The sequence below is a fragment of the Podarcis melisellensis genome, assembly GCF_964234715.1.
Source record: "Podarcis melisellensis genome assembly, chromosome: 8".
NCBI lineage: Eukaryota > Metazoa > Chordata > Lepidosauria > Squamata > Lacertidae > Podarcis > Podarcis melisellensis.
The window spans coordinates 59201120-59229025 of record NC_138540.1 but is presented as its reverse complement, the minus strand read 5'-3'; the positions used below and the strand labels follow the sequence as shown (position 1 = coordinate 59229025).

The following is a 27906-nucleotide window of genomic DNA, read 5'->3' as shown; positions in this document are numbered from 1 at the left end:
TACAGTAAACCTTTACTTCCAATGTATTTTCTCTCTATATATGTAGTCTACGAACCACGCATGAGCCCTGAATTACATCTAAGACGCATGCGCAGGGTGTGTGCGCACGGCGAGCCGATAGGAAAGAGGGCCGTCTCGTCAATGGAATGCTGCGCCTGCGCGGCTCATCCCGGCGCTTCATTTTTTTTGTTCGTGGCGAAGAGGCCTTAGGCTGGCGCGTGCGCAGTGGGCGCCCTCGCGAGGTCTGCGCACGCGCATTCCTGGATTGAGTCGAGAAGAACGGTTGGAGGCGGCCGTACTTTGGGCGCGAGGCAGAGGAAGAAAGAAAGAGGCGAAGAAGCAGAAGCAGTTCCCGCGCGCACGAGGCGTTTCCGCTCCGGCCCTCCCTCCGCTTCCTGTCTCGGCGGCCCCGGCGCTCAGTCGGCGTGGCAACCCTGTTCCCTCGCGCGCCTTTGCCGCTCCTTCGGCCGCGGATGCAGCGCCGCGAGGACCTCGCCGCCCCCGGCCGCCTGGGCAGGGCCCCGGGCCCGGCGGCTCCCCCGGGCCGCCTCCAGTCGCCTCAGGCCGCCGCTTCCCCGAGGAGGCCTCCGCGGGGCGGAGGTGGCGGGGTGCGCGGGCCCCAGCCTCCGCCGCTGCTGCCGCCCTCGGCCACCGGCTCGGCTCCGCCGGCCCCCAGCGTCGTCCCTACCCCGCTGATTCCCGGAGCCGGCTCCGCGGCCAAGGCCGAGCCCGAGAACAAGTACCTGCCCGAGCTCATGGCCGAGAAGGACAGCCTGGACCCTTCCTTCACCCACGCCATGCAGCTGCTGCAAGCCGGTAAACGCCCCTGCCGCGGGGGAGGGGAGGGGAGAGGAGAGGGGCCGCCGACACTGTGGCGACTACTCGGCTGATTTGGAGGTGGGGTGGGGTGGGGTGGGGAGATGAGTCCCAGCGTCCTGTAGAATAATAGTAATAGAAAAGGCGGAGTGCCTGATTCCATCCACTGGAACACTATAGTTCAAATTAGTAAGCCCCCCTACCAATCTTTGTTAGTCTGACATCCTTTACTTTTCCAGGCATATACTTAAAAATGTAATCAAGTATAAAGGTGTATGAAGAAGGCCATATGTGCCTTAACTTTCCCCGTAAGTAGAAGTTTTGGTAGGCTAGAACCCATTTGATCTGGTGCTGATCCTATTTGTTGATCAGAGTTAACAGTATGGGAGAACTCAGACAGTTTATACCCCAGTTAGTTGAGCAAATTCGTTGTCTCTTAATCTTCCCCGCCACCAAACCCCCATCCTGTATTCTTGTCAAGGTCATAAAACTGGGCTCCTTTGCCATTTTAAATAAACTCCCACCCCCATGTAACCCATCTGCTTACATATATTTTCAAATGGCAGGTGTGGCATGTTGACCGTATGAGTAAAGGAATACTGAACAGAAACTGCTCTTCTAGTTTAGAGAATCCTTCTTGCCTAGTTTATGGTGGTAATTCCTATTTTCCCTAGGCAAGTGACTTTTATACCCTTGGAGCAGGGTTCGAAATTGGCAGGGTGCCAGGCGCATTTCGCTCCTAAAGATTCTCCATTTGCAAGCACCTCAAAAAGTCTGGGTGTCATTTTTTGCACCTGGCTGACACTCACGGATTAGTGAAATGTATGCACTTTGAAGCCTTGAAGTGTATGTTAAGGATTGAAAATATGTTATGAAGTTTAACAATAAAGAGTAGAGTGTTTTGAAAACTGAAGTATGGTACCAATATTTTTCTTGTAAACATTAAATCAAATATGTATTAACAATTTAATTCAAAAATGTGATACCAAAATAACAAAAAGTTTTGCCAACCTCCCCAAATGGTGACTAGACATTCTGTTTTGGTGCCCACAACCCAGGTCCTAGGAGCCATTTGACTCCTAGCTTTTCTATCCCAGTTTCTAACACTGCCTTGGAGAGCATGAGTGGCAGAGTGTAGTAAAGCAGGAAATTGGAAGTTTCTTAACATGGAGTCTGAGGCATGTAATCTTTCATGTAGTGATGGAAAGGTGGGCCTTACCTCCAGAATCTTGTTTATCTTGTTTCTGAGAAAGGGAAGACAGATGTTTTCAAATGGAGGTGTGAAAGTACATAGGAATGACAGAAATGGTGATGAGGACTATAACAGTGATCACCAAGGTAGAAGTAGAGTTCAGGGCTCCTGTTATTCTAATAGTGATGCAGAGGTGCAGCTTTTCTGGACACAACAAGTTCAAGCTGTACCTGCTGAAAGTATCCTACACTACTTTACATCTGTTGGGAAAGGCTTGTTTAGGTAGTTGGCAGGCTGTGTCAATTCTCTGCCATCCCCTCTTGGATCTGAAAGTTGTGGACGAGGAAGGGGAACTTGAGAAGCTGCCTCACGTGTTAGATCTTTGGCCCCTCTCGTTCAGTATTGCCTACACTGACTGGCAGCAGCTCTCCAGGGCTTCAGATGAAACTTTCCCAGCCCTGGAAATGGTGGGCATCCAGTCTGAGTATGTGCTCTACCACTGAGCTCCAGCACTTCTGCTTAGTGTCTGTGTCTTACTAGTCAGGCGGTAATGGTTTTTAAAAAAACCCAGTTAATTTGCATGTAGTGTTGGTCACCTCTTACCCTGGTCAAGCTGGAGAAATTACAGTGGTTTTCTGCTCAGTGAAGTCTGTAGTGGCTCTAGTGTATGTTATGATGATCGGTACTAGTGGCACTATTAGCCTTTATAATGTGATAGTGGGTACAGAAATGTCATCTAAGTTGGTGGTCAGAGGTAGACTTAGAGAATTGGACCCTAGAATTTCCACCCAAGTATTGGGATTTTTCTTTTTTTATTCCAGGCCAGGAGATTTCAAGCAGAGCATTCTGTGTATCTCCCCCCTTCCCCTCTTGCCGAGACAGAGGGCTTTGTAATCTCATTGCTATGCATATCTGTATTTGTCCTTGTTTCCAGTGAAACTATTAAATAGAGTGGAAATGGCAGTCTTTGTCTTGCTAGCACCCTCCTTCCCCATCTTGACAGTGTCTAATCGCCTGCTGTAGCCGTATCACCACAGTGCAGCTGCTGTGCTTTCAGGCTTTCACTATATCAAGAGAACAACAACTGTTTGGAAATAACCAGTCAGAATTTAGAACAAAGGGGAATGCTAGATTTTTGACTTGTGAGTAAGGTGAGGAACATTCTTGATCTAAGAACTAATTAACTTTTTAAAGCAGAGTTCATGTGATTAAGGCAGATTTCTTTGCTTTTTGAAACAGTTCAGAGGTGCTTTGATTTAATCTTGCTGGATGACAGGCCTGTTTCATTGCTTTATTTCTCTGCGAATGAGAAGCTTCATGTTGTATTGCTATGCAAGTAGCAGTGCTTTTCTGTGGGTACTCAGTACTGGCACCCCAAATGTTAAAAGTGTTGCACTTACTGTAACAACTTTATGGTGAATACCAACATTTCCCCCCTTTTTTCTTTTTTAAAGCACTGGCAAGAACAATGAAAGTAAAGAAATTGTATCAGTAAAGAATTTTAATTTGAGATTGAAGTCAAACACCCCAAACAGTAAATTCTACTGTTGCAAAAATATTTATACAGTAACCACAGGCAGAAGAGCTTTCTAGACTCCTTTATTCCACAAATAACTTCTAAGTACATAACTAATTTATTAATTGCAAGAGTCATTGTTCTAGTTGTCCTATATTTTTATGTTCCAAATATTTTAGAAAATCCTAGACAAATTATATGTGAGCCAGCAGAAGCCTCACAGCTGGAGAATTCAAATCAATATGTGAAAGTTGCTTTGCAACCACCTGCTGTTTCTTGGCCCTTGCTGTCCCCTTGGGTCACCTGGCCACAGTGCCCAATTATGGCAGAAAGTGATGTCAGGGTCTCAAGTTTAGACCATAACCTGCAATCCTAGAGATGTGTGAGACACCTCAGCCTCATTTTTTGCTTCCATCTCTTCTGAGTTCCTTCCTGTTCGTTTTTTTAAAAGTGCTCCCTCCCCCCTTTCTACGTAGTTTCCAAAAAACTGGAAAGGGCAGTTCTTGATTAGAATTAATTGATTGGGCTTTTTTTCTTTTTACTGGTTGTCTGATGGGAGAAAAAGTTATTTTCCTCAACTATTTGAGAACAGATTGGTAGACTTATGTGTGTAGCCATAACACACTGAAGAATTTGGTAAAATAAAAATAATCTGTACTAGAGAATAGCCCTATCACACATATTATGGCTTCCTTATGAATAGATCTGATAAGGTTGGAATTTCTAAACTGAGGGGAACATGGTGAAAGTTTATGCAAGGCGCTTTTTATTCCAGATTAATTAAACCAGGATACTTATTTGTTTCCTTCTGCCCATCATTGGCTTTAGCTCCATCCACTCCCAACCAGCATGTTGCCCACTCCTGCTTTAGACCATAAGTCTCTATGTGGCAGCCACAGGTGCAATACCAATGGAGGGACCTCCAAAGAACCTATGAAATCCCTGCAGTCCCTTCCTCCTCTTACACCAGGCTTCCTCAACCTCGGCCCTCCAGATATTTTTTTGGCCTACAACTCCCATGATCCCTAGCTAGCTGTACCAGTGGTCAGGGATGATGGGAATTGTAGTCTCAAAACTTCTGGAGGGCCGAGGTTGAGGAAGCCTGTCTTACACCAGTCTCAGCCTTTACAGCAAAGCTCTGCCCATTTCTTCCTTTGCCTGTATGTACTTTTTAAGGCTGAGATTGAAGCCAGGCTCCCAGGCACAAGAAACAGCTTTCATGGGCATGACCCAGCCAACAGATCCAGGGCCCTGGGATGGGAGGCAGGGAAGAGAGCAGAGTGACCGGAGGGGGGGGGCAGGTCTTAAAATGCTCTTACAGTAGCACAATGAGTAGGACAAATGCTACCCTAGCTTAAATAAATTGGTGCATTGTTTGCATCCATTGTAACTCCATGAGGACCCATGACTTGCATAAGTGTTCTTGTGCCATGGTAATACTGGAAAACACCAGACTGGTTTTTATAGAACTGTTCAGTAACAACACCTATGTAAAATTTTATTTTATTGTGGTTGAGTGGGCCAGTTCCCATGTAAGAAACATGTAGTTTCAGTATTCATTTTTTTTATTTACTAGATTTGACTCTATGCCTTTGTGGCAGCCATTTTATGATTTGATGACACCCCCCATGGCAGCCATTTTGTGGTGGTCCCCACCACACACTTTTAAAGTTCCCAGTGTGTCAGTGGAGTTGAAAAGATCAGGGATTAGAGAAGTTGGGAAGACCTGCTTTAGACTTGTACTTCCTAGCCTCTTTTTACCAACATGCTTTCTTCCTGTTAGTAGTGTACCTCTGGTGAGTAATTTGCATCAGAAAACTGTTGCCCTAAAGGTGATCTAATTAAGCATGTTTAGTTTACTTGTATTTAGTAAACACAGTTAAAAACTTTAAAACAGCCAGGGTTGCCTAATAATATTATATTTGCAGTTGGCTTCCATTCACTCTTACTAATGAACTTATAAAGCCAACAATTTCTGGGTGGGGGGGAATAAAGCAGTAAAAAATCCCATCCCTACCACCTGCTCTGTCCTACTTTTTGCCATCCTGCCTCTTAGCCAAACTCCTCTTCTTTCCCTTTCCCAATGATATACAACCCCTTCTGTATACAATGTGAAGTTTCTTTGCAGCCCTCTCGTGTCTTTCACTTGTTTTTCTATTGGATTCTTTCCAAATAGACTGCTCTTTCTTTTATCAGCAACTTGCTTCTGATTTCCTTGTCTCTTAGTTCCCCTATATCCAAGGGAATATGCTTACTCCTTATTCTCCCTAAATGAAGTTCTGATTCTAGCTTTTACTTTCTGTGCATAAGTTATACTGTAATTCAGTTATTTTAAGTTCATTGAGAGACTGGACAATATAAATTTAAAATTTTCTATAAAACAATAAAAAAGGCCATAGATCAATAGGTCTACAGTATTTCTGGTTAAATTATGGTACTGATATATATTTACCTAAACCGTTTGTGCTTCCTTGAAACTATGCAAGACTAGTTCTTAGAATTTGTCCAGTCTAGCATATACTGTAGCTTTTAATTCTTTCATCAGCACTGCCCTCTGGCAGTCCCTTATTCCGGGCCTTTTTAGAATCCTCTTGATGGAGCCATATGATTGAAGTATAACCTTGCTAATTCATGCACAGAGAATGGTGTTCTGACCTTGTTTAGCAGACTGCTGGGTATATGAGTGGGAGTTGAAATAAAATATTACACCTGCCAAATAGCCTTCTGGCTAGATATTTGCTTTTTTTTTAAAGGTAGGAGTAAAAATCCATTTGTCCGGGTGGCAAAGTATCTGCAATGTGTTGATTGTTTTGTGCATTAAAGACTAGACTAGGCCTTGTATTTAGTTACATGAAACAAATGGAGGTGCCATATTTTCCTTTACATTTGGACTTTGCCTAAAAGGTAGGTTTTCACACACTGCTGCACTGCAGTTGGCCACGGCTTTCAGTACTGGTGAACATTTATGCCAGGTTTGGGAACCTTTCGACTTCCAGATGTTGCTAAACTACAACTCCCACCATCCCTGACTGTTTGCTGTGCTTGCTAAGGCTGATGTAGTTCAGCAACATATGAAGGGGGAAAAGTTTCCCACTCCTGTTAAATGCAGAAGAATAGGAGTGTATGAGGATCCTAAGAGTATGTAAACACTTTCATATACAAAAGCCTTGTTAACATAAGAAATGTATCATGTTTGGGGTGGCTGCAAACTGCAGTTTCAGGTACCAGTATAATATTTTGAGCATGTGGAGCTAGTTACCCTGGTTTCATGGGCTTGTGAACCCCTGAGAAGTTCTGGGTGGTTTCCTGGCAGGATCAGCAGTGCCATCGTAGGGCAGCTTTGGCTTGGATAGCTTTTGCAGCAGCAGCAGCCAGAAATCTAAAAGTGTCGCTTTTTGCGTTAGAAAAGTAATAGCATTAGAGAATGTCCATCTATACCTTTCTGGAAGCTGCTTTTTGAGTTACTCCAGAACAGGTTATTTCCAAGCAAGTTTGTTGAGAAACAAAAGGAACTTGTTTCTGTTGGTGAGACACTTGTCCACATCTGCACATGTATGTCTATGGGGGGGGGGGTAAGATGGTGGCTGCAGTCTTCTGCTGTCCCCAACCAGGCTTTTGGCAAATCAATTATCAGCCTTTTGGTAAACAACCTAACTCACCCGTAGTTCATTATGGAGTTTGAGGTCAAAATGTTACAGCAAGGCTAGTTATTCTTTAAAATAGAATTTATATTGTTCGTGCACATTGATGCATAAAACTCTGTTTCTCCTGGTGAAGGCAATCTTTTTCTAAAATGTAGTTCTTAACAGAATAAATTGGTTTCTGTGCTTGAGTAATTCTCTTAGCAACGTTGAACAGCTTGTGGTTTAAAACCTTTATTCTTCATGCAAAAAAATCAAGAAATTTTAGCATGCTTCGGTGACTTCTATGAAAATCAATTTAATATTCAAAGAGCCCGAAATATGGGTTAGAAGGGCTCTTCAAGGTCATTTAAATGAAAGGGGAAAAAGTAAAACCTACTGATCAATTTCTGTCTTTTTATCTTGAAAGTTTTTTGGGGGGTTTTACTTTGGATGGGCATCTTCAATTCAACCTGAAGATACCTATTGGTCCTAGTATTTTTACTGTTGGACTGACTTTTGTTCCATAGTTGCTGAGTAAACTCTTAGAGCAGGGGTCAGCAAACTTTTTCAGCAGGGGGCCAGTCCACTGTCCCTCAGACCTTGTGGGGGGGCAGACTATATTTTGAAAAAAAGAATGAACAAATTCCTGTGCCCCACAAATAAAAGGACACATTCTACTCATATAAAAACACGCTGATTCCTGGACCATCCGCAGGCTGGATTTAGACGGTGATTGGGCCGGATCCAGCCCCTGGGCCTTAGTTTGCCTACCCATGTCTTAGAGCTTCTGTGACTTAGGTGTTTTCCTTCTTTCATCCTTGGAAAACTTTGGGCTTTGTTTAGAGAAGGCCTACCCAAAAAGTAGTATTATCTTCTTGATACTCCTATATTTCCTTCAGCCTGTCGTAGGGAAGGCCTTGGAACTTGGCAAGCAGCCCAGTCGTGTCACTTGCAAATTGAGAGCTTGCCAGTTACATTCTTGGACTTCCTTTTAGTGCAAATACACACATCTTCAAGTATTTGATGTCACAACCAGAGCAGAAACGGCTCGTCCTGTTAAAAAATTGCCTGGTTAAGACAGTCAGGCAAGAAAGGGAACAGGCGAGAAAGAACACCAGAATGTTTTCCATTACAGCAGACGTGGTTGGCTCAGAATTGGGGGTGTTCTGGTGTGGCATGGGTCTGTAGAGTTTTCTTAGAAATGTTTGGGGGAGAACTTGGTAATAACTGGCTCCCGCATGGCTGCCTTAATAAAATGCAATAGGTAAGATGTTGCTGGGAGCAAATGAGAAAAGCTACAAAGTAGCAAAACTGTATAAAAGCAGCTCTCTCCTTTTCACTTCGGTTTAGAAACAGTTAGCTAACATAAGTGCATATAGGACAATGATGTTTGTTTGTTTGTTTGGTGGGCCTATTGGCTAGGTTGCGGAAAAAATGAGTTTGGGGCTCACTTGCACAGTCATGTACCCTGAATTGGGGGGGGGGGCGTGATTCTAGACAAGCTGCCTCTTGTACCTGCTTTTACATGTGCATCCTGTTGGGTTTTTCTTTTTTTAAAAAAAGGTTGAAGTGCTGTCTCAATTGTATGCTTTGTCTTGTTTAGAAATCGACAAAATTCAGAAAGGTGAATCAAAGAAAGATGAGGAAGAGACCTATCTGGACCTATTTTCTCATAAGAACATGAAGCTGAAAGAACGAGTTCTCATCCCAGTCAAGCAATACCCTAAGGTGAAGGCCAGCAAATGCCTCATTAATGTCCTGTAAAGGGATGCTTATGACAGATTTCCACTCACAGCAGCTGTTTGCTTTGAGCTGTCCTGATTTATGCCAATGCATTTATTGCTGTTGTTAAATATTTCCAAGGCGTTTCTGCTGTATTTTCTTTGTGTGTTTGTAGCAGGCCAGAGCATAGGCGTATGAAGGATATTTCTTGTACTTGAAAATGTTTATTATTGGCAAAAATATATATATTTCATTCCTTGTGCAATATGGCACGTCACAAAACATAAGAGGACAGGTCCCTGCCCTGAGGACATTACAGTCTAAATTTGCCATAGCAAGAAAAAAGAGAGGAGGGGAGACAGTGATATACATGGGGGAAAGGGGCCATATTTCAGTTACAGTTAGGTAGTAAGATGAGAACTAGAGTTGTGCCACAGAAGTGGCATTGCATAGCTCAGGGCTTTTTGTGCACCCCTAAAGTCTGTCATTTTCTTTAAAAATAGACAGGGAAACCATCTTGACTGATCCTGCTGTAATGTCAAAAGGCTTTTGTTAGGGTTACCAACTTTTTAAAAATAACAATTTCTAGATATTTTTTTACTAGCAGTTTCTCTAGGTTCCCCATTGTGGTGTCAAAATAATTTGGGGGGGTGTCCCTAATGCCCCGTAATTAGTCCAACTTTTTAAACAACATATCTCATACATGTAAGTTTACCGAGCATTCCCACAAGCCCCCAGATGTGAATCTGTGATACCAAAAGTCTTTTGCCTCCAAGCCCCCTTTCCTCCAGTGTGTTCTTTTAAAATGCAAACACTTTCACTATGCACACTTTGCTATGCTTGATTGCTAACTTACCAGAATTTGGATCATTCACCCTTTGGTTTTTTTCTAGAAGGCCAAAATGAGTACAGTTTAAAATTTCGGGAAACTTATAATTGCTGATCCTAGTTATTGCAGTATAAATTTTAAAGTAACTTAATTCAGTTTTTGAAACTAAGAAAAAATCTGTTTCTCTCCTTTTAGTTTAACTTTGTTGGGAAGATCCTGGGACCCCAAGGCAACACCATCAAGCGACTGCAGGAAGAAACTGGAGCAAAGATATCTGTACTGGGGAAGGGGTCAATGAGAGACAAGGCAAAGGTAGGGGTACTGGGCTCAAAGTACAAGTACTTTTGTGTGTTTTAGAACTCTGGATTTTTTTCATAGATGGTTGGGTTGGCCAACCGTTTGTTGACAGCACATTGCCTTTAAGTAAATGTGTTGTGTTACCTACCTTTGAAAAATGCATTGATGACTTAGAACTGCAAAATCCCCAGGAGTGAGTACTTGTTGCTTTGCCATTAATCACAGAATGAGCAGGCAGCTGATTAACAGAATGCAATAGTCTTTTCTAATACAACCAATGCCAAGTGTTTGTTGTATCTAGGCTATGTAAAGAAAAGAGATTCATAGAGCATCACTTCAAAGTTGAGCTCTTCTCACGTTTCCATGTGACTTTGAAGAGGGCATCTAACTGAAATCTTTTCATGCTAGTCAGGATTTTTCATTGCCAAGTAAGTGAGAAGAGAAATAAATGAATCTTATTGGAAGCCCATTTTTCATATTTCTTTGGAATATCAGTTGGCAAAATTCTTTGGAGTCGATATATGCAAGCACAAGTTTAGGGCCTGGACCATCTGGGGATAACTAGTTTAGGGTTGGCACAGGTAAATAATTTTTTAAGTAAAACTAATGTTAGACTTTGTTTTGATTCCTGTTCTTAGAATTATGTACTAGGAGGCAAAAATGAAAGACTTGTCGGGGTATGAGATTTCTACCAAAATGTCTAGTCCTGTACTTGTGTTTTATCCTGCCACCTTTATTTGCAAATAGGTGAGCAGTTGCTGTTGCAGTCATTGGGTGTGAGGAATCCACTTGTGTGTCCGTGTCCAAGCACAGAGCAGTCTCAGCTTAAAAAAAGTTTCCAGATTAAAAGTATGGGTGGGTAGTTAATTGTGCACCAAAAGATTAGCCCCACTGGCCAGTAAAGCAAGTGCTGCCACAATTACATGGGCCTCTCCAAATGGCAGTAAAATTCACCTAGGTCAAACAGTCATGAAAGTCATTACTAGCCCAGTAAAATAACTCATGGATTGAAGGGTCCAGAGCTGCAGCAACAGCCTCCTAAGTCTTAGTAGTTAGTTCTGTCATGAACATATGGAGCCCTTCAATAAGGTGTTGAATCCAGTATCACACATGCAAACCGGAAGCAATAGTAAAATTACCTTACAGCAGGCTTCCTCAACCTCAGCCCTCCAGATGTTTTTGAGACTACAATTCCCATCGTCCCTGACCACTGGGTCCTGCTAGCAAGGGATCATGGGAGTTGTAGGCCAAAAACATCTGGAGGAAGCCTGCCTTACAGCGAGCAGGTAAGGATAATATTTTTTTTTCTTTGAGAACTAGGGAAAGATGTGAGACATAATCCCAACACTTCATTCCTTTAAGCATCATAGAATTTGTCTCTGCTTCCAGGGGGAAAATTCTGAGAGGTTGGTGGCATCTATTTGCAGATGTGGAAAAGCAACACTTGTCTCTATGTGAGCAACAGGAAGGCTTGTGTTCTCTTTTAAAACCTATAGCCATCTACTGAAACAGTTGTTTGTTTTTCAGGAGGAAGAACTGCGCAAGGGGGGTGACCCAAAGTATGCTCATTTAAATATGGACCTGCATGTCTTCATTGAAGTTTTCGGGCCACCCTGTGAGGCTTATGCTCTTATGGCCCATGCCATGGAAGAAGTCAAAAAGTTCCTTGTTCCGGTACATACCACCTTCTTTTTCTAAAATGTTCTGCATAATGACATGTTTGGTCTTGGCAAGGTGTGTTCAAGTAGAACAGATTGTGGCAAAGCATATTCCATAGAATAAGCTCAGTCAGAGAGAAAAAGGAGATAATGTTTTGAGTAAGGCAGTACTAAGTATTGACAATTCAATCACCGGAGCTGAACAAATGCTTCGTTCCAAAACTTAATTGCAGCCAACCCACCTATGCAGTTGGATGTCTTTCTGCAAAAATGACTCCCAACCAGTCATAGATACGAAATACCTTGTCCTATTTTGAAAAAAGTGTTGGGTTGACATTTAAAAATTATAATCTTAGAGATTTTGCAACAGTTACTTAAGAACTTAAAGGCTATTAAAGGGTCAAAAGATTGGACTCTAGGGAAGATGCCATCAAGAGATTGGCTGCTCCAAAAGTTGTCAGGAACTGAATTTTATTTGCTAACACCTGCAAATGTTCTTTTTGCGGGGCGGGGGGGGGGAACCACCTGATCTTTTATTCATTTTAGAGAACCAAGGATTCTAACATCTGGATTGCTGGTTTGGTTTTGCCTTCTGAAATTTGTTACATGAATTGTAGGTGCAGTTGAGCTTTCTGAAACGGAAACTCCTGAGGTTTCAACTCAACTAGAGAAGGGAACTTTAGCGCTAATGCACCATTTTAAGACTAGCGGGGGTGGTGGTTTCCACCTCGGGTTTAATATCTGTCTTGAAAAGCAGAAAGACCTTTCTAGAAATATTCAGAAATGACTAGCTTTCATTATTCATCAGCAGAGGAAATTGTTGGATCTCATGTTCTAAAGGTGTGAGGTGTGTATGTGCACACATTGTGAAGAGTACACAGGAATTTGGGGGTGGGGGTTGTCTTAGTTACCCCTGTTGAGCTGAGCTTCTAGGTAGGGAATTATAGAAGCCTCTTGGACAGGCATTGCTGTGCAGCTAAAGCAGAACAAGAGTTCCATGTCTGCCCTTCTGTGGATAACAATGGACTTCTGATACATTTGTTTTTGTTCTAATGCACACAACACAAAATGGCTGTGACTGTCTCAGTTTTGAATATGGTGCACAAAGGGGTGGAGCTACATAGACACTGCATGTAAGGTTTGTGAAGCTTTGAAGGCTTCCACGTATCCAAAAGGATACAAAAGTGATCGCTCTTCTTTGAAGCCATCTGTTCCTTTTGGTTTGCCAAAACCACCTCCTATCTTTTAACACTTTACTGTGTTACTGTTGCACCCCTCCAACAGATTGGCATCAGTGACTGGATTCCCTACTGGATTTAGGGAGTGAAATGCTTTTGCTCTGCTGCTAATCCCTCCACAGATTGCCTGAAATTGTACCCCCTGGAGAGTGCAGAATGCACAGAGCAGGGACAGAAGTGGAAAGAGGCAGCTTAGAGTTACTGGTGAGCATTTGCTCTTTGGACTGAAACCATTTCCTGCCTCCTCTGAATGGGAACAAGAAATTTAGGTTGCTAAGGGAGCCCACTTCTCAGAGCATTTGACAGGCAGGAAGGCCAGCTGTTCTACAAAGGTGCAGAGGATGTTTTGTGGCAGCTGTTGTGACTTAGGCAACTCCTGCCCATAGTACTCACCTATGCCTTTCCAAACCGAGCTGTTGTTAGCAGCACAAAAACCCATTTCAAATAAAATGAATGAGATTTATTTTATTTTATTTTATTTGCATGGCCTAGAAATTAATTCCCTCTGTTTTTGCTTAGGATATGATGGATGACATCTGCCAGGAGCAGTTTCTGGAGCTGTCTTATCTCAATGGTGTGCCAGAGCCAACACGAGGTCGAGGGATTCCTGTACGAGGAAGGGGAGCTGTGCCCCCACCTCCACCTGTTCCTAGGTAAGAAATGGAAATGTTGCTGGAAATGAGCTCTTGCTGATTGCAGTTGCATCTTTAAGCAGTAAGATTGTGCTTCTGATGGTTTGGGGAGGTGGGGAAGCGATATGGGCTTAATGGCTGTTTCAATTTTTTTTTTAGTGTGTGGAGTGGGGCAGCCTTGCTGAACAGGTGAGAGGCAATAGAAAAGGCGCTCAGTCATATTTCCCATAGGTGGTGGGTTTTGAGTCTTAGTTTACTCTCGCAATTGCAAGCTTTTTCTTGTTCAGCATGTTGACAATACCAGATCTTTGAGAGGGTTCATGAATTGTCCAATAGGGTGGTGGCCCATTAATTGTAGACCATCTTTAATTATTCCTAAACTTTACGGTCCTGCCAATGCATTCTGCACTAAGCAAGGATAACATGAGACTTTTGAAACTTTGGTTTTCATTTAAGAAACTTTGGTTTTCATTTCCAACCCTTGTTTCAGAGAGACAGTTGAATGTTTTCTATGTCTCAGGCCAGGTGGATATAGCTTTAAGTGCCCTTCACAGCTGCCTTTGCTCTGCTCTTTGCTACTTTATCTTAACCCTTCTTGACCTAGACATCACTGCTCCATAAAATTGCTAATCTGCTTACCTACATCTGTGCATCTGCCCCTTACTTCATGTCTTTCCTTTATTATGTTTCCCTTTGGCAACACCTGTCCTTAACATTTAAAAAACCCCACAAATTATTCAACTTGTTTTTATTACTGGTTGTTAGCCGCCCTTAGCCTGGTCTTGGCTGGGGAGGGCGGGGTATAAATAAAAAATTATCATCATCATCATCATTCAAAATCCAAATATCAGAAGCAGCCTCAGTTGTGTAGGTTTTTCCATACACATCTTTATATACAGTGGTGCCCCGCAAGACAAATGCCTCGCTAAACGAAAAACCCGCAAGACAAAAGGGTTTTCCGATTTTTAGCGGCTTCGCAAGACGAATTTCCCTATGGGCTTGCTTTGCAAGACGAAAGCCCATAGGGAAATCTCCGGGGACAGCGGGGAAGCCCAGCGCACCTTCTCCTCTGTTCCCGGACCTGTCCTGAAGGCTTGCGGTGGGAGGTCCGGGAACAGAAGAGAAGGCACGCAGCGCTTCTCCTCTGTTCCCGGGGCTTGCGGTGGGAGGAGGGTTTTTCCTCCCCACCGCCAACATTCAAAACAGCATTCTGAATGTTGGCGGTGGGGAGGAAAGCCCTCCTCCCACCGCAAGCCTTCAGGACAGGTCCGGGAACAGAGGGGAAGGCGCGCAGACTGTCCCCGGACCTGGTCTGAAGGCGGTCTCCATAGGAACGCATTAATTGATTTTCAATGCATTCCTATGGGAAACCGTGCTTCGTAAGACGAAAAACTCGCAAGAAGAAAAAACTTGCGGAACGAATTAATTTCGTCTTGCGAGGCACCACTGTATATAGAAACTGGGCTGTATGAATATCAAGTGATAATGCTTCCTCTCTCCTTTGCTTCCAAAAACTACTTTGTGCTAAACTTAGAAGACTGTAAAGGCCCATTTCTTTTTTGAGATCTCTTGGGCCTTTTGCATTGACAGCTGATGCTGCTAGTTTGGCTTATCTTTGAAGTGATTCTGGTAGGTACTTAAATCTTTGCTACTTGCTCAATCCAAGTTTCACATTTGGACATTTTTAGCTCTGTCTCTGTACATCACACAGTAAATTTTACTAGATTTAATTTTGTCATTCATCTCTGCTGCTAGGCCTCTGCAAATTGAGCTTCTGTATAGACAACAGATTAGATTTAGTGGGTGTCCAGAGCATGGTTGTGTGCAGATTGTGTGTGCCTCCTAACTCTTCTGTCCCCTTTTTATAGGGGACGTGGCGTGGGACCTCCGCCACCACCTCCACGTGGAGCTCTTGTGCGGGGGGCCCCAGTGAGAGGTGCCATTGCAAGAGGAGCAGCTGTGGCCCGGGGTGTTCCCCCTCTTCCAGCAGTGAGAGGTGCCCCTGCACCAAGAGCTCGGGCAGCCGGCATTCAAAGAATACCTCTTCCTCCCCCTCCTGCACCAGAGACCTATGAAGATTATGTAAGCAGTTTTTAACTTTCTGAGAGGGAGAAAGTCTGATAACAGATTACTTGTGCCTAAAAACTTTGGTTTATCTGCACCACCCAAGATTATACATACGTAAGAACATAGAGAGCATCCTTTGTCAGAATCAGATGACTGGTCTGTCTTAGCACAGTATTGTCAGCAGTGATTGACTAAAGATGCTGGGGATTGAACGTGCAAGCAAATAGCCTGCTCCTACCCCAGAGTTAGACCTTTTTTGACCACATTAACACCTTACATTTCAAGCACTATGAGATCACTTTAACAATCATGCCTTCTCCCAAAGGATTATGGGAGCTACTGTTTGTTAAGGGTGCTGAGAGGTGTTAAGAGCCCCCACCCATTCGCCTCACAGAGCTGCAATCTTCAGAGGGTTTAACAGTCAGTCAGTCCCTCTTCCCAGAGAATTCTGAGAATTGTAGCTTCCTGAATATGGGTCTCCTAACAGCTCTCAGCACTCTTAACAGACTACATCTCCCAGAAGCCTGAGAAAAGCTATGACTATTTAAAGTAAAATCATACTGTTTTAAATACAGTGGTACCTCGGGTTAAGAACTTAATTCGTTCTGGAGGTCCGTTCTTAACCTGAAACTGTTCTTAACCTGAGGTACCACTTAAGCTAATGGGGCCTCCCGCTTCTGCTGCCACGCCGTCGCCACGTGATTTCTGTTCTCATCCTGAAGCAAAGTTCTTAATCTGAGGTACTATTTCTGGGTTAGCGGAGTCTGTAACCTGAAGCGTATGTAACCTGAGATACCACTGTATATGGTGGGGTCTTCCTCTCTTGCGCGCACACACAACTTTGAAAGAATATAACAGATGTCATTTGATAAGTACAGGGGAAAGGCATGCTTGCTTGGTACTGTACAGGAGAGTTTGATAATAGCATGGGCCTTTGGACCTGGCTACTTTAAAAAGTAATGGCCCTTAAGAATGAATAAGCCTTGTCTTCAGTAGAGAAAATAGCACCAAGCAGAGACAGAAATTGTGTCTGCTTGGCAGTTGTTTTCTTGAGGTTTTCCTCCCTGCTAGCCTCATCCTCCTTACACTGCATCTTTAATGCTTTCTGATTCACAGAAATAAGACTTGATCACAGATCCCGATGAAGTACTGCTTGGCAAAGAACCATAGTCTAGGGGACCTTGGTTGCTCGGAAGTATGGAGGGAGGATGATTGTACCAGTTCCTAAAGAAATTTCACAAACTTTGTAGTAGCAAACCAGCTTTTGCCATGCTGACTGGGGTGATGTAGTCCAAAATATCTGGAAAACAACAGGTTTGGGAAGTCTGGTCTATTCCATTTATTAGACCAAGATTGTTATATCTACACTGGGCAATTGTATTTTTTTAGGGCGTGAAATATTTCCAAGGACATTGTTTGGATAACTGCAAAGTAAAGTAATGTGTGTTTGAAGGGGGTACCTGTGTGTCACTTTTGTGATTTGGACTTTTATAGATGGTACTTTGCTTGGTATTTTATTTATTTATTTATTTTTACAATATCTGACTCCTCCCTTGCCTCTTTGTCTATTCCAGGGCTATGACGATGCTTATGCAGAGCAAAGTTACGAAGGATATGAAGGCTACTACAGCCAGGGTCAACAGTAAGTGCTTCCTTTTGATTACTTAGAATCAAGTTGGAAGGGGACTTGTCGGGTAATGTTGTCCAACCCCCTACAATGCAGAAATATGCAGTTGGCTCATACAGGGATCCAATCCACAACCTTTAGTAGCATCACGTTCTAACCAACTGAGCCACATTAGTTCTTAATTGCCCTGTATCTTCAGCAGAACACAAGGATATTGTGCTTGTGTGTGCTTCTGCATCTATACCATGAGTATCTGTGTTACAAGGATCAGCACTGTCCAGCATTCCCTGGGCCTTGAGTGATTGGGTAACTACAGCCTTAGCAAAGCACTGTGTTCCCCAAAAGTCAGCTAAAGGGCCCCATCGCATCCACTAAGCCTTGGCCTCATTGGCATGGACTTTTCCTTTACTGTTTGTGAAGATAGCTGGGCCTGGGCTCCTTCTTCCCTTACAACTTTAGCTAATGGACAGTATTGCAAGGAAGCATAGTATCTGGTCTAGGGAGTCCCTAACTATTGCAAGAAGCACGTCCACATTACCCTCTCTGTGAGATAGATAGATGGTCATTTGGACCATCCTAAATAATAAAAGCATGATGATTAGAAAGATACACCACCTCAAGGGATAATAATAATAATAATAATAATAATAATAATAATAATAATAATCCGTCTTGTTATTGCAGGGAAACAGAATATTATGACTATGGACATGGTGAAGCACAGGAATCTTATGAAGCGTATGGTACGTCTGCATGCTCTGTTGCCATGGCAGAAGCAGAACTCTGTGTTCGATGTATTTTAGTCAGTTATTTTTTGCCTTGAATGCAAAAGATAAAAAGGTTATCATGATCTAAGTTTTTTGAGAGGCAGTATGTAGGATATAACGAGTCTTTTCAGCTGAGAACAAATCTGGAGATCGTGCCTTTAGCTGATGTTACTCTGAAAATGTCCAATAATCTTAAGAATATACTGGCTATCTTAGTGCAATGAAAATGTTTACTAGAAAGTCTAATTACCAGTGAGTTTTATCCCAAGTTTTCATTCTGCACCAAAAAGCAGAGCTGTTATTGTTCTGCTAACCACTAGAAAGTGCAAGACACTCAGCAGGGAATAATAAAGCGCTGTGGTCTTCTCTCTTTCATTTTTAACTTGCAAGATTTCAGCTGACATTTTGGCACACATTCTAGACCATTTTTAAATGCTTAAAGCTAAGGACTGTATGTGTGTATCTTTGTAAAGGAAAGGTTGGATTTCTCAGGATGCTGAATTCTTTGCCAATAATTCCATTCCACATTGGCACAGTACAGTCATGAAATCCATGAAGCTTTAAATATCACCAGCGTGAGACAAGAAGTATTTAGCTGCCAAAGAATTCTCGGATGAGTATGAGGAAGATAAAAATGAGAGCTCCTTGCAACTCCTTGCAAGGTTTGTCCCCTTCTACACTGAGATACTGGCAGCTATGGAAACAGCTTTCTGGTCATGACAAAATTTGTGAAAGATTGCCAGTGTTTCCATTTATCTGTCCTCTTCCTTTGGGTTGACTCTAAGCATTATTTCTCTGCCTCTTCAGTATTACTGTTGCATCCTCTGATTTTCCTGACTGAAGGGACCAAACTTCCTCTGGGCCACTGGGCACGACAATGCTTCTCTTAATTAGTTCAGTTGTAACTAATTTTAGTGTATGTGCCTGCTTTCCTGTGGACAAAATGAGAAAAATAACTTGTGTGAGCCAGCCATGTTGAATTAGAAGTGTGAAGTTTTAGCTAGTCAGAAGACTATGGATTTCAACAAAACTAATTTTGTCTTGTTTTTGAAAGGAACCTTGTGTTTTTCTGATGTTTCATTTCCCCCAAAACTGTTAATATTCCTCCTTATTATGCCTTCTATGTTTGGTGAAAATAATAGTTTCCTACTGCACCTGAGGACTGTATTGTCTCCTGTTGGGCATGTGCAAGGAGGGTATGTTCTGATGGCACATGATGCAGCTTGCTGAAGTCTGGTCTGGTCAGTCCTTTGGATAGGAAGACATCTTGGAAACACCAATGCCACCTTGAGCTCTGTGATGAAAGAGAGGCGAGATAGAACTTGTACTAAATTTTAAAAGTATTTTCTCAGGGCAACAAAGGCTATGGTGGTAACACATTAGGGCAGACAACTAAACCCCTCAGTTGAAGCTGTCCACTTGTAGAGAAGCATGCATCCTTTAAAAATATATGTTCCATTAATAAACTACTAGGAGTGGAGTTGTGTGCATCAAAACTTTGGCCAATTCTGTGTTTTGATTACCTGCAATGAGCCATTTTGACTCATGATGATTTGTGCAAGGCTTCTGTGTCTTGCCAGCTCTGAATAGTACTTCACATACACTCCAGTTCCTTCCAAAGCACCTTTTGGGTAGCACACTGAAATCTATGCCTAGGTCTCTTTTCAGGGTTATTTGCTAACACCACGATTCATGAAAAGCAAAACAGCTGTCCTTTTTCTGCTGCCTACATGCGCTATTTTCTTTCCTGCAGGTCAAGATGATTGGAATGGAACAAGGCCCTCGCTCAAGGCCCCTCCGACTAGGCCAGTGAAGGGAGCGTACAGAGAGCACCCATACGGACGCTATTAAAGCATACATGAGGGGGAAATATCACTTTTGAGCAAACAGTTGTTTCTGATTCTTGTATCTCCCAGGATTCCTGTTGCTTTACCCACAACAGACAAGTAATTGTCTCCCTGATTTTTCTCTGGCTCCCTTTTTCTCCCACCTCCATCCTCCCCCACCACTGACCTTGCATTCTGGCTTCTGTATGTAGTATTTTAAAATAATTTAGATTTAGAAGACTGAATTCAATTTTTAAGTGTGTAGATGGCTTTTTTTCCTCTGTTTAGATATATAAACACAACTGTACCTTTAAAAAGAAAAAGTTGAGGTAAAAAATGTTAGTTTCCAAAGTGACATGCTTGCTTAACAGTTATGAAATTAAAGTTTGTTAATCTTTAAGTATTTTTTGTTTTTTAGGCAACCCATAAAAGTTGTAGTTGCAGAATCCCAAAAGTAGGCTACATTTCAAAATTCAGGGTTGGCTTTTAATGACTTAAAATCATAATGTAATGGTAGCAACTGCCGCAGTTTAAAAAGTAAGCTCAAATGTCAACACTTTGCCCTTAAAAGCAGATTGCTTGATTAATCTTAAGTTTAAATGTTAATAGAAAGAATTCTCCTTAACAGATAAAACAGTAATTTTTTTTCTCAATCAGTTTAACTTAAAAAAAAATTAGGTTTGCAACATTGACCATGTGGGTTTTGAAATCTAGCCCCAGTGTTGAGATGCTAGTGACGGACGTTCTCCAGCAAAAGGTGTTCTTGGCTTAATTCTGCATGAAGAATTTTTAAGAGAAGTGGACATCTAGCTGCTCTGTAATTTTTATATTGCTCTAACTGCCCAGTGTTTTGATATTAGGAAGTATTAAATGAATAGCTGTGCATTGTGTCTCTCTCTTTTTTCTTTTCTTTTTTCTTAAAGGAAAAGCTGAACACTTGAGTGTTTGCAGTACATAATACAGCTCAGGCTTAAAATTGGCAAAACTGTAAAGCTTTTAGCCATTCCAATGACATGTTCAAGTGCGTCTCAACACTAGCTTTATGTTAAAAAGGGACATTGCAGCTGAAAAAAGCAAGGAGCTTCATTTTGTACATAGATTTGTACACTGTTCTCCCATTTTGTTCTTGGAAGATTAAATGCTACTACTTGTGTAAGCCTGCCTAAATAGGTAGCTAAAATTTGTCAAGATGTCTGCAGCAGTTTGTCAATAAAGTTTAGTCCTTTTTTAATCAAAGTAAATGTGATGAATTGTCATTTTTTTTAATTTTGGTCAAGCAGTAAAATAGATTGTCCTCTTTCAATTAATTTAAATTAATGCTAAAGTACTTGGTCTGTTTTTTAAAAAGAAGTTCTCTTAAAATCCGAAGACGTTTTTAAAATGGTATATTTTGAAAGTTTTAAAACTTTACCAAGCTGAGTAAGCTTAATTTTAAAACAAAATTGTTTTTCACCCCCTGGAAGTTGAGCAGTTGTGCCAGAAACGGGGCTTCAAGTGGCAGCATCAGTGTTCTGTTTCACTGAAGGGTTGAGACATCTGCTGGCTTTTTATCTTGAGTCTGCGGACAGCTGCTTCTGCACCAGCCCCTTTGTAGCTGCTATTGATTTCAAAAGGGCAGAGTGGCCTTGCGCAAGCCCCATTCATTTTGGTGACACCTGCGCAAGGAATGTCCCCAGGGGATTGTGCCCTCTGCAGAGAGGCGGAAATTGTTGATCCAAAAGTAACTTTCATCAAAACAGTGTGACTCCAAAAGCCTTTTTCACAGATAGAAAAGAAGACTTCTTCCTTTTGCTGCATCCACAGATTTCCCTCTCCTCAGACTGCCTGCTTTTCAGGGCGGCATTCCTTGGGTTCCAAAGCAATTACAAAGTGGTGGCTTATGTAGGGAGCAGGCAGATTGTTCTCAATAGCCCGTTAGGAAAGGCACATAATGCAGCTTTGCTAACTGCCCACCTGTCCACACATCCCCATGTTAGTGATTTGCTGCCTTCAAAGAAAATCAGCTTCCCTGCCTGGTTGTCTGGAGGAAAGTCTCACTCACTGCAGATGACCAGGTTAAACAGCTGTTGACAAGCCTGGCATGATAGCAGAACTGACTGCTGTGAAGAGCTGGTGGCTTGTACTTACTCTCCTTTCTTGGCAAAATTTAAAATCGAGTATTCACTGGGAAAGAACTGCTTGGGGGTGAAAAAAAAGTCCACTGTTACTGTCAAATTGCTCATAGCAGTGTATGATTGAGGGAAGCTACTTTTAAAAGCCAAAAAGAGTTGTATTTGTAGATTGTTATTTTAAAAAAATGTAAATAACTGAATTTTCCACAATGGTTTGGAGTCAGCTTTCAGGGCTTAATGTCTTGCTTGATGAAAAGAACACCCAAAACCCCCCTTTTAAAGGAAAATTATCGCAGGAGAATTCAGGATGTCTTAAAGCTAACATGCACCGAAAAACTCAAAAGGTAACCTAAATGTCTGATTTTAATGGCACATTTCTTTTACATAAAATGTGACGGCAACTTGCTTAAACTTTTATTACTGAAGAAGTTCTTCAAATGTTAATTTTAAATGTAAAATCTTGTTTAAAAAAGATGGTTTAAAAATAGATACTTAAAATACATCCACTTGCTTATGCATAAATTAGCAATAATGTTTTAATACTTGTGCCCTTTGTCATCTGCAATGGACCGTAACCTTGGGCAAAAAAAAAAAGCAAAAAAAAAGCAAACAGAATCGAACCTTAAATATCAAAAATGGATGTAGCTAGTCCTCTGTGTTTACCAACAAAATCTACTCAGTTATTCAAGTAAAACTCTGGCCCTTATTGACCCAGTATTGCTGTTCACTATATTAAAACATTTAGTACTTAGGTATTAAGTTGCATGTGTTGGTTTTTTCCCCCTAGAGCAGTGGGTCCTAATTGGTGGTCTGTGGACCCCGGGTTCTGCGTAACCCACCCAGGGGGTCCGTGGCACCGTTCACATAACAAAACTACCCTGGAGATAACAAAAAATTCAAAAGTAAGGGATCCATGGCTTAGCTTTTGAAAAACGGGGGATCCGCAGTACTTAGCTAATTGGGAACCACTGCCCTAGAGTTTTTAAATTGCATGCCAAGAATGTATCAACATTTGTTTTGATTTGTGAGTCGTTATGAAGATGCTTACTACTCTTCTCTGTTTGCAGGAGGTGCTCTGAAAACGACTTTTGCTGAGGACGAGTTGGGTATGCTATTCGGCTGTTTCTACTTGTCTGGTTTTGGAACAAAGAACTTTTGTATCTCATATAAGCTACATTTGCATGACCAGTCACTTCGGTTCAATAAGGCTATGCTGGCGCTTAACTCGTCATTTAGCCAAAACAGGCCAAAAATCAAGACAGAAGGATGGGCAAGGCTGTGTACGCAATGGTTTAAAAACATAAATTCAGTTTTGACACTATGGGAAGTGTCAAAATGCATAAACATTGCATATTTTGCATAGTTCACTCTGGGGAGGGTCAGTCACAGAAGCCCCAGCCCCAAATATCGGACATATTATTCACCTCTCTGGCTTCTGAAACTGTAGCAGGCACTTCAAGCATACTTTGAAATCTTCAGGAAGCTAAAATATTTGCACCTTCTGCTTGTTTCTAAGTGCCTGTGGGATTATGCCACACAGAATACGAATACAGCCTGCCCTTGAGGAACTATTTTGGAGCTGTTTGTTCATGTGAATGTAGCCAACCCCAGTTGACTCTTGATTCCTTCTCCCTTTGCCTTTAAAACAATTGGCAGGTTCTCCTAAGGCAGGTGTGGGGAATTTGTTGACTCACCAGGTGCTGCTGGACTTGTGTCAGCCCCAGCTTCCATGCCTAACAATCAAGAGTGATGTTTGTAATCCTGCAGTGCTTGGAGGGGTGGCACCAGTGGGTCTCCCTTGTCTGGAAAAATTGTGGCAGTTAGGAAATGAAGCCTTTGCTGGCCAAAGGAAAGTGCTGGAAAAGAAAATAGGAGAGAAATTGCCACAGTATACAGCTGTGAGGTCACCAATTACCTACTGCCGAACCTCTGCATCTTCTCAGCTGATTAATTAGCATCTTGAACTTGGCAGAGAGCCCACACTTCCCAGCTAAGCTAGATGATCTTATGAATAAGTCATTCAACTACAGTGGCCCCTCACTCACCAATAATGACCTAGCAGAGAACTTAAGCTAGTAAAGCATTTTACATGCTACAAAAATTATATAAATTACTGTTTTCATAGAGTTGTAGAGTTGAAAGCACATATGTGTGGTTCAGTATGTTAGGGTGTGAACCATTGACTAATGGAAGAGCTCCCTCTAGTGGCTTCAGAATGATCACTTAACTATCTAGCTTGTTTCTTCCCGCTCAGATCCAAAGAAAACAACACTGCAAGCTGGGAAGAAACTATTGATAAAACTACTAAGTGAAACTGTTTAACAGGCAGGACCACAGTGAGTCGCTTCTGGACCTTTCTGAGCAATGTGACCAAAAGACGAGCTCCCCAAACCTAGGATGCTGACCCCAAATCAGGCCAGGGTTTATCATGGGAAGGGGGAGAAAACCTAGCTTTTCCATTACAATAAACTGGGCAAACAGAATGCTTGAATCTGCCTTCTCCAACCTGGTGCCCCTCAGATGTTTTGGATCACAACTCTCATCATCCCAAGCCAGCATGGCCATGGGGACGATCAAAGATGTAGTCCATGGCCCCAGGTTTGGGAAGACTTTGCACTGTGGGATACTGTGTGACCCCAAATCACCCATTGCTGAGCATACATTTGAAGCTCTGAGTCTCCGCAGTTGGAACCTCTAACCATTATATCACATTGATTGGATACTTTTTTTGAGACACAGCATGATTCTTGAAAGGTTTCCAAATTAACTCTGTTGCAGTTCTTCTCTTGAGGTTGCAATCCAGCAAGACTATATGTGTGCATGGGAAGAATATGTAGCTAGAAGAGTTGTCTCTTCACCATGTAGGTGTATTACAAACCTATACGTCTTCAGCACTGCCCTCCATATTTGCTGTGAATTTAGGGGCCCTGGAAACCCTGACCTAAAGGAACTACAATATGAGAACCATTGACATAACTTTTGCAGCATAATTTACTGATTACATCCTGAGTTTCAGTAATTCTCTCCTATTTTTCTCTAATAGATGGAATCATCTAATACAAGAAGAAGAGGCAACATAATTATGAGGCACATTTTTACCAAGAAGTGCTCTTTGTCGAATTTCTAATCTCTGTAAACTATATGTGTACTGGGGCTTCAAAGACCTGTTTTCAGTTGGATCAGTTTTCAGTCTGGGATCCTTTAAGTTCAGTTTAAATAATCCTCACACTAATCCTAAAATTTGGAAGTGCTTGTGAAAGAATATGTAGAATACAGGGTACATTTTGTGCTGGCACAAGTTCACTACAACATTCATTGCAGGCAAACAAGGCAGATCAAGGCAGTGTACATCTGTTTATTGCTGGACCATGAAGTAGATGAGCCCCAGATACATTATTTGAGTGTGCTGTGGTATTGAGTACATTTTAATAAAGGTACTCCATTTTTAAAAAAAACGATTTCATGTTAAATCATTTTAGTAAATTTGTATTATTTCTAAATCTCCCAACACTAGAATGGCTTCCTGCCTCTTTTGATCCATACCAAGGTTGAATTGTAATTGTACAGGTAATTCAGTTGAAGTTTTTGATAAGCTCAAACACTGAAGTTTTGGGGTTTGGGAAAATGACTGTATATATGGTGTGTTACAGAAATGTGTGGTCTTTAATTTTCTTGTCTGAAATTAATTTTTGCATGGAAGCCTTCTGGCACTGATTAGCTGGATAAATCCCTGCTTTTCTCTGCAACCTTCAGGGCTAGAAATGAGCTTCTTATTTTCTCCTGTTTTTCTTCCCCACACTACCACAACTGGGTGTTACAATAGTTGCCAGACTATAAACATCTGGTTCTAATGTAAGTGTATTCTTGATTCTATGACTCTTTTTACGTATGTTTTTTTTTACAAAAAAAACACTTGATAATTTAAAAATCCCTGTCTTAATCTTGAAAGTGATGTTTACACCCCTGGGGGGTAATCTACTCTTTAAAAAAGGAGCTTCTTTAAAAATACAAAAGGTGAGAAGCGTATTTTTGGGGAAACAGCAGTCACATCATAACTGGTTACCACCTAAACCCTAGATTAATCTCAACTTTGATTTAACCTTACCTTGAAATTATTTACCAAACAATATGTCAAGGGAGGAGTCTTTCAAAGAGAGGGTTAACATACAGCAGCCTTCTCCAGCCTGGAGTCCTCCAGATTGATTGATTTTTTTTATTTACTTATTTATTTATTTACTGGACTACAACTCTATAATTAGTTTTAGCCAGCATTGCCAGTAGTCGGGGGTTATTGGTGTTACGGTACAAAACATCTGGAAGGTGAAGGGTAACGAGAGAAGGCAAAGCAGGATTTATTTTGTTCTAGTCAGCAACCATAAGGTATAGGTGTGCTCAGCTCTGCAGCATGCAATACAGTGCTTCTGACTACACACAGAATGCATTTCCTGGTGTATATATCTAAATCAGGAGTGTGCTTTGGTGTGGAAGGCATGGTGACAGGATCTGGAGCTTCAGCATCTCAGTTTAGAAATTGAGGAAAGAGTATGCCCTTTGGTGGACATTGTACACAAGTTATATGTGTTGTGGGTAGAAACATTGCTTTGGTACCATTTTGTGTCTGCTGCAGCAGTGTGACCGATCTACAAATGCCTACTTCATCAGATGTGTTAAGTGAAACATTGGAAGGGTGCAAAGTAAGGTAGCAGATTCTGCAAGTGGTAAAATTTGAGGTGAATACAAAAGGCCCTCAGACCAAACTGTTGATGGCACTGACAGCTCTTTAGTTGAATAAAGGTATAAGAAAAGTGAAGGACCCCTGGATGGTTAAATCTAGTCAAAGGCAACTGGGGGGTTGCAGCACTCAACTCACTTCTGGCCGAGGGCATTTGTCCACAGACAGCTTTCCGGGTCATGTGGCCAGCATGAATAAACTGCTGGTACAACAGAACACCATGACAGAAGCCAGAGCACACGGAAACACCGTTTACCTGCCCACTGCAGCGGTACCTGTTTATCTACTTGCACTGGTGTGCTTTCAAACTGCTAGGTTGGCAGGAGCTGGGACAGAGCAACAGGAGCTCACTTCGTCTTGGGGATTCAAACTGGTGACCTTCCGATCAACAAGCCTAAGAGGTTTGGTGGTTTAGACCATAGTGCCACCCGTGTCTACAAAAAGGTGTAAGAGCTCAGTGGTGTGTGTGAAGAAGAAGAAGGAGTTTGGATTTGATATCCCGCTTTATCACTACCCGAAGGAGTCTCAAAGCGGCTAACATTCTCCTTTCCCTTCCTCCCCCACAACAAACACTCTGTGAGGTGAGTGGGGCTGAGAGACTTCAGAGAAGTGTGACTGGCCCAAGGTCACCCAGCAGCTGCATGTGGAGGAGCAGGGAATCAAACCCGGTTCCCCAGATTATGAGTCTATCGCTCTTAACCACTACACCACACTGGCTCTCGTGTGTTAATTGCCTTGCAGGCTGTTCTCATTTTAGAAGAACATAGCTCATTAAGGCAGTTACCCTTCCAAGTTCTGGAGTGGTGGAGCCTATGAAGTCTACTAGAATGGCCCTCAGCCAAAAGAAACCTGTTTCTTAGGCATGCTTTATCAAATGACTGCCTTCTCTCTCTAGCTGACCCTTCCCCTCCAGCAGTACTATGCTGGCCTCTCGTGTATCTACGTATTGTCATGCTGCAGTTGGTGGTTGTGGTAAGCAAGCAAAGGCCCCTCCATAAATTGTCGTGCAACAGCACTGTATTGCAATGTCGTGATTGGGCAGCAAAAGGGGACATTGTTTTGTAAACCGCCCCCCCCAAAACCCACTGTGTGTGTGCTTATATGACATGAGGGGAAGAGTTGAGTCAGTGGAGTGCACAATCTTAATTGTCAGCACTAGGGTGGGGGTTTTTAAAGGCCTTAGAAAAACACAAGTGTGAAGTACTCTTTAGACCAGGGGTAATCAACCTTTTTATATGTACCACCCACTAATG

General features: G+C 42.2%; 1 protein-coding gene and 1 long non-coding RNA gene across 3 annotated transcripts; one reads left to right on the top strand and one right to left on the bottom strand.

Moving 5' to 3' along the window:
* The first annotated feature begins 237 nt into the window (after positions 1-237).
* Positions 238-21051, top strand: KHDRBS1 (KH RNA binding domain containing, signal transduction associated 1). 2 transcript variants are annotated; one of them, XM_081922879.1, is made up of 10 exons: positions 238-816; positions 8751-8875; positions 9894-10010; positions 11523-11669; positions 13411-13544; positions 13683-13712; positions 15392-15605; positions 17165-17232; positions 17902-17960; positions 19738-21051. In XM_081922879.1, the coding sequence occupies exons 1-10, from the start codon at positions 474-476 to the stop codon at positions 19833-19835; spliced, it is 1335 nt and encodes a 444-aa protein (XP_081779005.1). In that variant the 5' UTR covers positions 238-473; the 3' UTR covers positions 19836-21051. The 2 variants fall into 2 exon arrangements, with proteins under 2 accessions (XP_081779005.1, XP_081779006.1); XM_081922880.1 differs by lacking the exon at positions 13683-13712 and having other exon boundaries at positions 241-816.
* LOC309376505 lies at positions 20478-27694 on the bottom strand. The gene is made up of 2 exons (XR_014171225.1): positions 27362-27694; positions 20478-27106 (listed from the first exon to the last, which is right to left on the bottom strand). It is a non-coding gene; the product is annotated as an uncharacterized lncRNA (long non-coding RNA).
* Positions 27695-27906: the final 212 nt, after the last annotated feature.

Coding starts and splice junctions, on each gene's coding strand:
- KHDRBS1 (XM_081922879.1), top strand. CDS start 474: ATGCAGCGCCGCGAGGACCTCGCCGCCCCCGGCCGCCTGGGCAGGGCC. Junction 13,545..13,682: donor CCACCTCCACCTGTTCCTAG/GTAAGAAATGGA, acceptor TTTTTTTTTTAG/TGTGTGGAGTGGGGCAGCCT. Junction 17,233..17,901: donor TACTACAGCCAGGGTCAACA/GTAAGTGCTTCC, acceptor TTGTTATTGCAG/GGAAACAGAATATTATGACT.